The sequence below is a fragment of the Oratosquilla oratoria genome, chromosome 9, assembly GCF_046742065.1.
Source record: "Oratosquilla oratoria isolate Oo_2021 chromosome 9, ASM4674206v1, whole genome shotgun sequence".
Classification (NCBI taxonomy): domain Eukaryota; kingdom Metazoa; phylum Arthropoda; class Malacostraca; order Stomatopoda; family Squillidae; genus Oratosquilla; species Oratosquilla oratoria.
The window spans coordinates 28,087,193-28,101,038 of record NC_134785.1 but is presented as its reverse complement, the minus strand read 5'-3'; the positions used below and the strand labels follow the sequence as shown (position 1 = coordinate 28,101,038).

General features: G+C 38.8%; 1 protein-coding gene across 1 annotated transcript in view; it reads left to right on the top strand.

Moving 5' to 3' along the window:
- Positions 1–3,501, top strand: part of m-cup (ankyrin repeat protein mann-cup) — a 14,521-nt gene extending 11,020 nt beyond the window's left edge. Inside the window, exon 2 of the mRNA XM_076190145.1 lies at positions 2,565–3,501. Coding sequence (XP_076046260.1) covers positions 2,565–2,783 — 219 coding nt within the window. The 3' untranslated portion in view covers positions 2,784–3,501. The remainder of the gene's footprint in view (positions 1–2,564) is intronic.
- Positions 3,502–13,846: the final 10,345 nt, after the last annotated feature.

Here is a 13,846-nt window from a genome sequence, read left to right as displayed (position 1 = left end):
AGAGTGATGAGTGAGGAAAATGGAGGAGAAATAAGGAAGGATGAAGTGAAGGCAGTTGTTAAGATGATGAAAGCAGGTAAGGCACCTGGTCTGGATGGATGCCATGAAGAATGTCTGAAAAAGGGAGGTACAGTGATGGTGGACTGGCTGGTGAGGTTATTTAATGTTTGCTGGAGAGAGGGTAGAGTGCCTGAGGACTGGAGGAGTGCCTGTATAGTTCCACTTTACAAGGGAAAAGGGGACAAGTGTGAATGTAGTAGTTTCAGAGGGATTAGCTTGTTAAGTGTAGTTGGGAAGGCTTATTGGAGGATCTTGATTGAGAGGATTAGGAGAGGAACAGAGGGAGTAATTGGTGAGGAACAGTGTGGATTTAGGATGGGTAGAGGTTGTGTAGATCTGATTCTTGTGGTAAGACAGATATTTGAGAAAGCTATAGGAAAGGGGAAGGATGTTTTTTGGGCCTTTATGGACCTGGAAAAGGCTTACGACAGGGTAGACAGAAAGGCACTGTGGAAGGTTTTGCGGATATACGGGATAGGAGGAAAGCTTCTAGGAGCTGTCAAGAGTTTTTATGAGAGTAGTAGAGCTTGTGTCAGGATTAGAAATGGAGAGAGTGAGTGGTTTGAGGTAAAGGTGGGACTTCGTCAAGGATGCGTTATGTCGCCTTGGCTGTTCAACTTATACATGGATGGGGTAGTGCGAGAGGTAAAGGCAAGGGTAGTGGGTCAAGAATTGGAGATGGTTAAAGAAAATGGAGAAAAGTGGGAGGTGAGCCAACTGTTGTTTGTGGCAGGATCGGAAGAGGGATTGAGGAAGTTGGTGACAGAGTTTGGGAGAGTGTGTGATAGAAGAAAACTGAAGATAAATGTGGGTAAAAGTAAGGTGATGAGATGTACAATGGGTGAAAGTGGCAGTAGACTAGAAGTGAGCATTAAGGGAGAGCAACTGGAGGAAGTGGATAGTTTTAGATACTTGGGTGCAAATGTGGCAGGAAAAGGTGGAGGTAGAATGTAGATTGAGAGAAGTGAGTAAATGCCTTGGTGGATTAAAAAGTGTAATGAGGAATAGACATTTGGGAATGGATGCTAAGAGGAGACTATATGAAGGAGTGATTGTGCCAGCAGCACTGTATGGGGCAGAAACATGGAACATAAGAGAGGAAGAGAGAAGGAGTTTGAATGTGTTTGAGATGAGGTGTCTGAGAAGTATGATGGGGGTTACTAGGCTGGATAGAGTGAGAAATGAGGAGGTGAGGAGGAGAACAGGGGTGGAAAGAGGGTTGGGAAATAGGGTTGATGAAAGAATATTAGGATGGTTTGGACACATGGAAAGAATGAGTGAAGAAAGACTAGTAAAAGAGGTATGGAAGGCAGATGTGGAGGGAGTGAACATGAAGGGACGTCCTAGGATGAGGTGGATGGATGGGGTGAAGGGGTCTTTGGGGAAGAGGGGAATGTCTGTTGAGGAAGGATGGGAGAGGACAGAAGATAGGGGTGAATGGAGAATGGTTGTATATGGATGATGTTGTGATGCATGAGGTGGAATGGGCGGGGGGATGAGGGGTGAGGTAGTATGTGTGAGCAAATTTTGACGCAGCACGAAGGGATTTCTCCCCGTCTTCTCCTTTATGCATGGGAGGACGGAGAGGGGGGTCGCTGATTTAATGAAGCGGCCTTGCTGTGGATGTGCTGTGTCTTGCGACACTGCTTCTGACCCAGGGCAGTGGACAAGGTGCAGGGATGACCCGTCATCCAGGAGGTGCTAAGATGAGAGGGAGGGTGGAGGGGTGTGGAGTGTATTCAGGGATGGAATGGGTGGGAATGATTTTATGCCTTTTCCTTTTTGGCTACCTCCCTTGTAAGGGGGAAAAAGCCTTTGTATATGTATGCATGTATATATATATATATATATATATATGTACTAAAAAGAATATAAAGAAATTAGAAAGAATACAAAGAGCAACGACAAAGTTGGCACCAGCTCTTTCCAAATTAACATACAAACAGAGATTATCCAAATTGGAATTACCAACACTAGAGCAGAGAAAAGAAAGAGTAGATCTACTGACTATCTATAGAATCATGAAAGGAATGGAAATCCTTGATAGGAATGATTTACTAAAATGGGACAATGGAAAAACAAGAGGACACAAAAAGAAACTTAAAAAGGATAACTATAGAAGAGATCTGAAAAAAAAGATAGCTTCCCACACAGAGTGCTGGATACCTGGAATAATTTAGATAAAGAAAGTGTGTGCAAACACTATTCAAGATTTTAAGAAAAAACTTGATGCTGAAAGATACAAAGACTGGTCACCACGAGCATAGTTCCCTTTCTGTATAATACAACTAGGTAAATACATACATACATAAATATATATATATATATATATATATATATATATATATATACATATATATATATATATATATATATAGAGAGAGAGAGAGAAGACCTAGGCAGTACTCTTTTGATTTGGTCTTTCAAGGTTTGTTTTGCAGCTAAGGTTGATGTTTAGTTGATATTTGTGAAGCAGTGGATTAGCTATTTAATTATTATTGCAGATTGTGGAGGCTCTCCTGGATGCAGGAGGTCATGTAGACCAAGTGAGCCAGAGCGGAGAGAGGCCATATATTAATCTCCAGCGGAACCGGGAATGCCACATCAACTTACTTCCCTACACTTCACTAAAATGTTTGGCAGCACGTGTTATTCAGGAGCACCGAATACCTTTCCTAGGAGAAATTCCAGTGCATTTAGAAGCATTCATTAGTATGCACTGAACTACTGCGTCTATTTTTTAAGTCACCCTATGTCATATGTATATACTTTGTGTGTATGAACCTTTGGTTTGGGGGTAAGCTGTATGTAGACATATATATTTTCATGTACTCTTTGATATGTATATGGGAAATATATACATGTTTTAAGAACCATACAAATTTATATGTGTAAATGATATGTATGCATACATTATTACATGTATATGATAATATACATATATGTGTATATATATATTTATATTATATATATATATATATATATGTATGTATGTATGTATGTATATATAAAATGGGTTATTATCTCAGAACTACCACTTTCTGAGGGCTAGGATGGTACCTCCTCACAAAGGATTTTATAAAGTATGGGAATTTAATGGAATATGCCCATTATTACATGATTGCCCACTGCTCTGCATCCTTGTACCATTCTATTCCAAAATTGCCCAAATAGTGATGCTATGCGCTAAGCACGCACAATGGGGTCTTTATATTTGAACATAATCCATTTTTAAGCCCATTTTATGAACAGAATTTCTTTTCCATGAATAAGGGTTATCCATTCCAAGCCTCTCCAGACCCTAAATAAAACCCTATAAAAATATATCCATGCATTTGCTATGTAGTTTGTATATTTTCCAAAATATACAAATTAGATAGCAAATGCATAGATATATACATAAATGAATGAAGAAAAAATAAATACATAAATGAATTAGAAATACATGCAAATGAATTTCCTTCATGTGTGCAGGCTGCTCAGTATGCAGTATATTATTTTTTTCCCATCAGTTGAAAATTCTCTTATTGTAGAAAAAAAACATCCAGGGTTGAGTACTTTAACCTGGTTTTCTGGATTTTCCCAAAGTGGGGCATGACATTGTCGCTGAAGTAGTTTATACCCAGTTTGGAGCTATGTCAAGGTGAGGCTCCTTGGCCACTTTATTACAACAAGAGAACATCTCTCTGAGCCTCATTTGCAATATTATCCTTCCCTGTTCATCTTTTCATATAAAAATAGTGAATTTTTTCTGAGGGTTTGTTACTCAATTTGTTCCAAAATTAAACTGTTCTTGTATATAGAGACCTCACTGTGTGTGTGTGTGTGTGTGCAACCTAGGATGAGGTGGATGGATGGGGTAAAAAGGGCATTGTCCGTTGAGGAAGGAGGGGAGAGGACAGAAGATAGGGGTGAATGGAGAATGGTTGTGGATGGATGGTGAGATGCATGAGGGGGGGGGAGGGAGAATGTGAGAAATAAATTGATGCAGCCCGAAGGGATTTCTCCCCATCTTCTCCTTTTCTGCATGAGGGGTCAGAGGGGGGTCACCGATTTAATGAAGCAGTCTTGCTATGGATGTGCTGTGTCTTGTGACACTGCTTCTGACCCAGGGCAGTGGGTAAGATGCAGGGATGATCCATCATCCAGGAGGTGCCAAGATATGAGGGAGGGAAGAGGATGGAAGGGAGTTGAGTATGTTGGGGATGGAATGGGTGGGAGTGTTTTTTATGACTTCGTTTTTTGGCTACCTCCCTTGTAAGGGGAAAAAAGCCTTTGGTGTATATATATATATATATATATATATATTATATATATATATATATATATATATAAATATATATGAATATATATACATATATATTTGGATATATATATATATATATATATATATATATATATATGCTGGTTACCACCTAGGAAAAGGAAACCTGAAATTCTCTTTCCTTTTCCTAAATGGTAGCCACCATATTATTGGATCACATGCCATTTCTGTGATTTATTTGCATATATAGTATAATATATAAATGAATATATATATATATGTATATGTATATATAAATATATGTATATATAAATATATATATATATATAAAATTGTGTGTGTATATAGTGTATATTATTTCTTTTGATATATTGTATATGTATGCATACATGTATGTGTGTATAAGTGAATTACCTAGTGTTTCAAGAGACTAGCATGTCCCTAGTAAGAGAGCTTTGGGGCACTGAATGAATTGATTGATCACATATTGTACAGTTACAAAGAGTTGTATTGGTGCTCGGGGAGATTAGTCAGAGGAGAAAAATGAGAATGTCAGTAGTGGTGGAAGTAGGGGAAATGAGAAGATTTTATCACAAGTCAAATCAAAAGAAAGTAACACAAGAAAAGATAGAGGTGTTAGATATTGTGAGGTGGATTTGGCAGTAGATAGAATAGAAAGTTAATTGTAGATTGATGCATGGAAGAAACATGGTGAGTAAATTTAAAATGGGTGGGAGAAAGGAAGTTTGTATAGGAAAATGAATGTTATGGAAAATATGAATTCATTGCATTTGTATAGAAGTTTAGGATGTTGGGAACAGTGGTATGGGAAAAAGTACAGCTTTATTTGTGAGAAGAGGGGAGGGATGTTTTATTCACTCATTTTAGTTTATCCCTTTAGGGAGTGAGGAAACTAGTCCTATCATTCATCTGTCATTGCTTTTGGGAGATGGATGCACCTATTGTTGTTTGGAATGGTGACCCCATTCATGGGAGCTCCATCACAGATGGAAAAAGTGTGCACACACACACACACGCGCACACACACACACATACACATAAGGGACCAAATAATGAACCTTGATATCAGAAAATCACACGGCCCAGATGGAATTGTGAACTGGACAAAATAAATAAGATAATAGATTGCTCACTCAAAGAAGGAAAGATATCAGAAGACTGGAAAAATACCAATATCATGCCAATATATAAAGGGGGAAAGAAGGAAGACCCAACAAACTATAGATTGGTCTCTCTTACAAGTATAATAGCCAAAATTTGTGAGAAAATGATCAAAAGTAGATGGACTAAACATTTGGAGAACAATATACTAAATCCAAGACAATTCGGATTTAGATAGGGAAGATCATGTGCCACAGATTTGATTTGTTTCTATTTAAGGTTAATAGATATAATGCAAGAAAGGGATGGATGGGCAGACTGTGCTTTCCTGGACTTACAAAAGGCATTTGATGAAGTACCACACAAAAGATTAAGAAAATTTGAAGCAACAGGAGGTATACTAGGAAAACTATTGAAATGGATGGAAGATTTCTTGCATGGAAGAAAAATGAGAGTGGTGGTCAGAGATATAAACTCTACTTTGGAAGAAGTAATAAGTGGAGTTCCACAGCGTTCAGTACTGGCTCCAGTAATGTTTGCTATATATATAAATGACATGGATGAAGGTATAGAGTGTTACATGAACTTCTTTGCAGATGATGCAAAACTACTAAAAGTAAGTACAGAAGAAGATTGTGAATTGCTACAGAAAGATCTGAACAAGGTCTGGGAATGGAGTCAGAAGTGGGAAGTGGACTTGAACATTAAGAAATGTAGTATAATGGAATTTGGATAAAGTGAAAAAAGAATATCAGGACAATATAAAATTGGTGCAAAGGAAATAAAGTTGGTTCCAAAAATGACTCAGGAGTAATCATCACCAAAGACATGTCCCCAGACAAACAGATAAACAAAATAATCAGAGAAACCTACAATTTATTAAGATCAATAAAGATGGCTTTTAATTACTTGGATGAGGTAATGATAAAGAAAATACTAGTCACACTGATGACCAAGATTGGATTATACAGTGACACTATGGACAACCAGTACAAAAATATATATAAGGAAAATAGAAAGAATCCAAAGAGTAACAACAAAGAAGGCCCCAACACATTGGTAATGATTTGATTACAAAAGCAAAGGAAGTAAGATTTTTTGGAGTGATGATTATTGAAAATTGTTCATTGGAATTGTACATTAAAAAAGATCACTTGGTAAATAATCTATTGAATACAAGATTAGCATTCCACCACATGGACAAAAATGTGCTGCATCGTTGTGGTTGCCATAGAAAAAGGGAGGTAAAAACAAGAAAAAAAATTCAGTGAGTAGTGATGACATTGGATCTAGATCTTGCTGATAAATCATACCAAAATAGAAAAGAGAAGAAGGATAAGTGATATAATAGCAGTGTTTAAGGCCATTAAAGGTGTGGATATGCTTAATTATGAAATGTGGGAACAGAGGAAACCAGAGACCATGAGATGAAATAGAAAAAAATATATATAGATATTTGGAAGACATTAAATGATACAATTTTCTCTTCAGGATTATTGATTCATGGTATAGTTTGGATAAAGGAATAAAGGCATCAAGTAACATGGGACAGTTTTATGTCAGAATTGATGTCTTTGAATACTGAGATGGGACCCTATGATCCTAGCTCTTATTCTGTGTACTATAACTTAACCATAATAATATAGAATAAAGCTTTAACAATAATAACTAATGTACTAAAATACACCAACAGAACATCTACATGACACCAAAATCCTTCCCATAGAGCAGCACATGCAAATAATAGGCACAATTCTATTCTAAAACTTTTAAAGCCCCCAACTCCTTGCAGCACATCACACAAATCTAGTGTACTAAACACAACATATAGACAATACCAGCAGTATTCTACCCAAGCATCAATAAGCTACCTCCAGAACCACATTGTGTCCATTCAAAAAACACAGTTCACAAAGCACCTTACAATAGACTGCCAAATTCTATGCTACCAAACATCCCTAGAAATGAACCCAGTAGACAAATCACTATCAAGACAACTAAGAATTGCACTATTATGCCTTTGTTTAGATCTTGAAGCCACATTAAAACAGTACCAACACCTAGTTCATAGCAAGAAACACCACACAGAAGACACAGAGCACCTTATACTACACTTTTTCCGGACCACAACATAAAATCGCATTGCTAAGTGACTTATGGGTTGAACCGGTGGTTGTGACCAGTTTCCTGGAGGCCACAGGTCTTCTGCAAAAAAAGAAACAGGACAAGGGATTGGTTGATAAATTGTATGTATATATGTATATATTGGAGGCTGTATTGTCCCCCAGGGAATAGGTTGGTCCTGCAGTGGACCACTAAAACTGAACTCGCTTGTACATTGGTGGAATTTTCCACAAGGAGTAGGATGGTATCCTATCTACATGTAAAAATAAACTTTTCACCCTTTCAGTTGAGGCAGTTGTGCTGCATCTTCTTCTTCTTCTTCTTCTTCTTCTTCTTCTTCTTCTTCTTCTTCTTCTTCTTCTTCTTCTTCTTCTTCTTCTTCTTCTTCTTCTTCTTCTTCTTCTTCTTCTTCTTCTTCTTCTTCTTCTTCTTCTTCTTCTTCTTCTTCTTCTTCTTCTTCTTCTTCTTCTTCTTCTTCTTCTTCTTCTTCTTCTTCTTCTTCTTCTTCTTCTTCTTCTTCTTCTTCTTCTTCTTCTTCTTCTTCTTCTTCTTCTTCTTCTTCTTCTTCTTCTTCTTCTTCTTCTTCTTCTTCTTCTTCTTGAAAATATTGAGACATGACAAGAGGTATTGCTCCTCAGGCTTACTTGGATTTAAGAGAAGAATTTATATATAAGTGATTGTGTGTATGTGTGTGCATGAGCTTTTGTATACACATAGGTGTGTATGTATATATGAATATTTATATACTGGAAAACTCCAGTTGACCTCTCATTAGGGACTGAGGGACTGGATAAGTGTAGTTTGTGGTTGCTTGAGACTTATTTCTAGTGATACACAATTATCTATTGAAACTTATGAATAAAATTTTTTAATACACATTTCTACTCATGTTTCATTTACTTCCTTTTATTTATTATTGTGGTAGGGAGAGGTGGAGGGAGTGAATATGAGGGGGGACTAAGTATTGGATGGATGGGGTGAAAGAGGCACTGGGAAAGAGGGGAATGACTGTTGAGGAAGAAAGAGCGAAGACAGAAGATATGGGTGAGTGGAGAATGGTTGTGTATGGATGATGCTGTGATGAATGGGAGTGGGGTGGGGGAGTATGTGTATTTACCTAGTCGTATTCTATGGGAAGGGGAGCTATGCTCGTGGTGTCCCGTCTTCATATCTCATTTTATTTAAACTATTTTTAAATTCATGTATTGTTTTTGCACACACCACTTTCTCATCTAACTTGTTCCAACTGTTCCAACTCATCTAACTTGTTCCAACTTGTTCTAACTTGTTCCAACTTGTTCCTCTGTGAGGAAAGCTGTTCTTTTTCACATCTTTTCTATAGCTGTCTTTCTTGATTTTCTTTCCGTGCCCTCTTGTATTTCTATCATCCTATTTTATCAGATTCTCTCTATCAATAATTTCTATGCCTTTCATGATTCTGTAAATAGCTATCAAATCTCCTCTCTTCTTTGCTCTAGTGTCTGTAGTTCAAGTTTTGCTAGTCTCTCTTTATATGATAGTTTTGAGAGTGTTGGTGCCAATTTTGTAATTGCTCTTTGTATTCTTTCAAGTTTTTTTATACATTTTTTTGTACTTGGTGACCACATCGTTGCAGCATATTACAATCTTGGTCTTATCAGAGTGATTAGTATTTTCTTCACCATTTCTTCATCCAGGTATGTAAATGCCACTTTAATTGTTCTTATTAAATTATAAGTTTCTCCAAAAATCTTATTTATATGTTTCTCAGGTGACATATTATTCATAACAATGACTCCCAGGTCCTTCTCATTTTCTACTTTTTTTATTCCTTCTCCCAATTTATATGATCCTGTTATTCTGTTGAATGATATTTGATGCAGCCTGAAGGGGTTTCTGTCTTCTATTTAGCTGCATGAGGGGATGGAGAAGGGGAGTCATCATTTAAATGTGCTGTGTCTTGCTACATTGCTTCTCACCCAGGGCAGTGGACTAGATGGAGGGATGACCTGTCATCCAGGAGGAGCCAAGGTAAGAGGGAGGGGAGTGAATGGGAGTTGAGTATGTGGGGATGGAATGGGTAACAGTGGAATTTGTACCTTTGTTTTTTGGCTACCTCCCTTGTAAGGGGAAGAAGCCATTGGTATATGTATGTATTATTATTGATTAGTATTATCATTATTATATAATTATCATTATTATGATGATGTGGGAGAGTGGTTGAGTGTGGATGACATACTGACACAGCCCAAAGGGATTTTTTACTGTCTTCTCAATTTTCTGCATGAAGGGTTACTGTGTAAATGAAGCAGCCTTGCTGTGTCTTGCTGCATTACTTCTGATCTGAGCAGTGGGCTGGAGACCGTAATGATCCTTCATCCACAAGGAGCTAGGATGAGGGGAAGGAAAGGGTGGTGGATTAGAGTGGAGTGGGTGTGTATCTTTGACTTGACTACTTCCTATTTAAGGGGGAAGAATCTCTTGTTATATAGATAGATTTATTATTATGCTAAGGTAAGAGGGAGGGTGGAGGGGTGTGGAGTGTATTCAGGGATGGAATGGGTGGGAATAATTTTATGCCTTTTCCTTTTTGGCTACCTCCCTTGTAAGGGGGAAAAAGCCTTGGTATATGTATGTATGTACTAATTACATTTTTTACTGTGACCCCATAGGTAGTAGTATAGTTGTAAATTTATAGGAAGGATAATGCTAATCCTTTAAATCAGTCTATTGCTCCAGGTCACTCTTGCTTGAAAGATTTTAAGAAATGAAATTTATTTCACTCAGCTTAGCTGAAGAAGCCCTTTTTAGTAGAATATAGTGGAATCTGACTTGGATTAATTACCCAACCCAAGATTCTTTGTCCTACATAGTATCAGTGAATGGACTCTTGCTGCATAGTTGCCCTCAAAAGTAGATCCGTTACTTTATGTAGAAAACCCTGCTGTGTTTGGCCCCAAGTAAATGGGTCCCTAATCATAGAACTGGAATCAAGATTCCAATATTACAAAGTCCAGTCCCCCTCAACCCTCACTAATGCCTCGGTTCAAAAGAAATTGCATGTGACATTTAACAATAGTGTGGGAGTAGTCAACATTGCATGACTGGGACTATTTAGAGATAACCTTGTAGATAAGAGTATACCATACAAGGAAAACAATAACTGGTGTAAAGATCTCAACTTACAACTTGAATAAAAGATACCTAAGGTATAAGGAGATATTAACTACATGTCACTGGTTCAGTTGCCAGCACCTTGGATGCACCAAGAAAAAATGTTTTTGCCCAGTAGGCATATGTGGATGTACACTGTTTGGCCCTAGCACATGGTTCCCCATGCCTAAGCCCACCCAAATATACAAACTAGTCAATACTATGCAGCATCTCAGTGCACAGTGTATCACTTTGAATGTGAAATTCTTTGCCTTCGAGACAGAACATACTGACTTCCAAGAATGGATAGGGTGAAAGGGCATTGATATGTCTGTTGAGCAAGGAAGGGAGATAGAGATGAGTGGAGAGTGAGTGTATATGGATGATACTGTTATGCAAGGAAGGGAGGGATGGGGATAGAGAGTGCTTATGTGTGAATGACATTTTGACGCAGCCTGAGGGGATTTCACACCATCTCTGTTTCTGCATGAGGGAATGGAGAGGGGGGAGTCACTGATTAAGTGAAACGGCATTGCTGTGAATGCACTGTGTCTTGCTGCATTACATTTGACCCAGGGCATTTGAAGGATGCAGGAATGACCTGTCATCCATGAGGAGCCAAGATGGGAGTGGCAGAAAGGGTTGTGGAGGGGAGTGAAATGGGTGGGAATAGGTATGTGCCCCTGACTTAACTACCTCCCTTACAAAAGGGAAAAAGCTCTTGGTATATAGAAGAAGACCAAATCTGAGTGAGACCCATGATGACTAAAACTGGAGTTGCATGTACAGAAGCATCCATCCCCAAAACTGCAATATGTGTCAGTGGTGTATGGGCTCCACATGGAGTGAAAGATACGAGTATAAGCAAGATTGAGAGAATACAAAGGTCAACCAATTTGGTCCCCAGCCTGGCAGATAAACCTTATGAGGTAAGACTAAAAGCACTAGGTCTGGCAACTTTGTAAGATTGAAGAGAAAAGGTGATATGATTACAATATGCAGGTCACTATAGGGTGTAGATTGCATTGACAGAAGAGATCTCTTTATTAAGGAGGGGAAGGCTTTAAGAGTTCATGGGAACAAAGTAAGAAGACCACATGGCTAAATGATGTGAAAATATACAGTTCTCCATATAGATGTGTAAATACTTGGAGTAGCTTAGATGATATAGCCCAAGCTTGAACAATCAATAAATTCAAATCTAAGGATGATAAATGGACATCAATGATATAGATTAATTTAGAACTGTACATGAATTTGAGGCTAGGTATGATAAATTTAGGAGTAGGAGACAGAACCCAATGATTATTGCTCTTTTATACTACAATTAGGTAAATACTGCAGTCTGCCACCCCAGCACAACTCCCTCCCAACATTTTGTTCTTAGCAGCTTCACCTAGGTAGGCCACAAATATGACAGGAACTAACCATATAACTTACCACTCCCTCCACAGCCAACCCCCCTGTTCTAATGCACATCTGGTCTCAAATTGTACTAACCCATTACCCCTAGTCCCCCTCTTGCTGTTTAACCCCTTGAGTACCGGATGTGTGTTTTGTGACACCTGCGTGTCACGGCTGAGTGCACCCCCCAGGAACCGAGCTTGCTCCCCGTGACACACACGTGTCACAGTTATAAGCTGTGTGTATTGAGGGCTCTCAAGGCCTCGGTTTCTGGGTTATTTCTACCCACGTGGTGGCAAGTGTCTGTGTTTACAAACATAAGGCTCCAGCCATTCGTGGGACGGTTTGAAACATTTGCTTACGTTAGGTTGACAGGTCGGTAATGAAGGGGTTAAATAAGAGATTCAAATTCTCAGATGAAACAATAAATCAACACTCCTGAAATTTCTCTTGTAGGAATATTGAAACATTGTCCATAACTGGCATCTGAGGATACCCAAAGTGAGCAAAGTCCTGCTCTAATAAGTAAATCATTGCCTTAGCCAAGAATGACTGGGTTGAATAAATGAAGGGATACTTCAGAATTGGCCAATCAGTTCCAAGAAAATTAATTGCATGATCCAGATGTAGGCGACTCCATGGTTAATCTGGAAGCATCCATGGGTAAATAGCTTGGTTTGGTGTTCATTGCAAGGTATGTAGATTGCTTTGATGTCCTCATTGATGTTAAGCCAGTAAACTTTAGTTATGGTAAGTTGCTCCACCCCCACTCCTCTATTCCCTGCTGCAATAGATTAATAAATTGTTGGCTTGATTTTCACCTAGGGGAAAATCTGCAGCCCCACAGTGGATGGCAACAGTCCCTGGAACCTCCCACAGATCTATCTGGGAAGAAACTTTGGGCTGTTGTCTGTGTTGTATTGATGTGGGACTGGTCCTGTGTCACCATCTGAAAGTACCTGGAAGAGGAGAACAGTCATTAGCTGTCAGCTGTCCATGTGTGAAAAAGTATAAGAAATACAGTTGAAGTTAATAGAGATCTTAGGCCCAGTCTGGAAACTGAGTGTCAGCCCGTCAGGTCAGGGCTGCACTTCATGATGGAGGTGAAAGGGGTTGATGGGTTTTGAAAATGGGCAGCTTTTCTGTCTGTCTTGCAGGACCACCACATACAGGTAGTCATCATTGATTCCTGCTACATATGACCCTAAATGCTCAAAACTATTCACCTCATTGAGTCTTTCTCCTTTAAGATTTGTTTCTAATTCACTGCCGCCCTCACCACTTCTACATCTCATCACCTAACTTTTACCTTCATTTACTTTGAACTTTCCCAATCACATATCTCCCCAAACTCTGTCACTAACTGTCTTAGACCCTCCTCTGACCCAGACAAAAGTGCACTGTCATCAACAAAGAAAATTGGCTCATCACCCTTGGATTTACATCCCCTACTATCCTATCTATGTATATATTAAACAATCATGGTGACACAACCATGGCTCAGCCCAATCTTCACATCAAACCACTCACTCTTACCATTCCCAACCTAAATACAAGCTTCTGACTGCCACTGCCCTTATCCCATATGTTTACAACATGTCTTGCACTGGCTTCCTGTCAACCCTGTGGATGAATAGCTATCAATGTCCCCCACCCACTACCTGGGACAGAAGCAATACACCAAGACACAGCACCTCCACAACAGGGACAGATAGCCTAAGCTAGTTTATCCCCACTGCT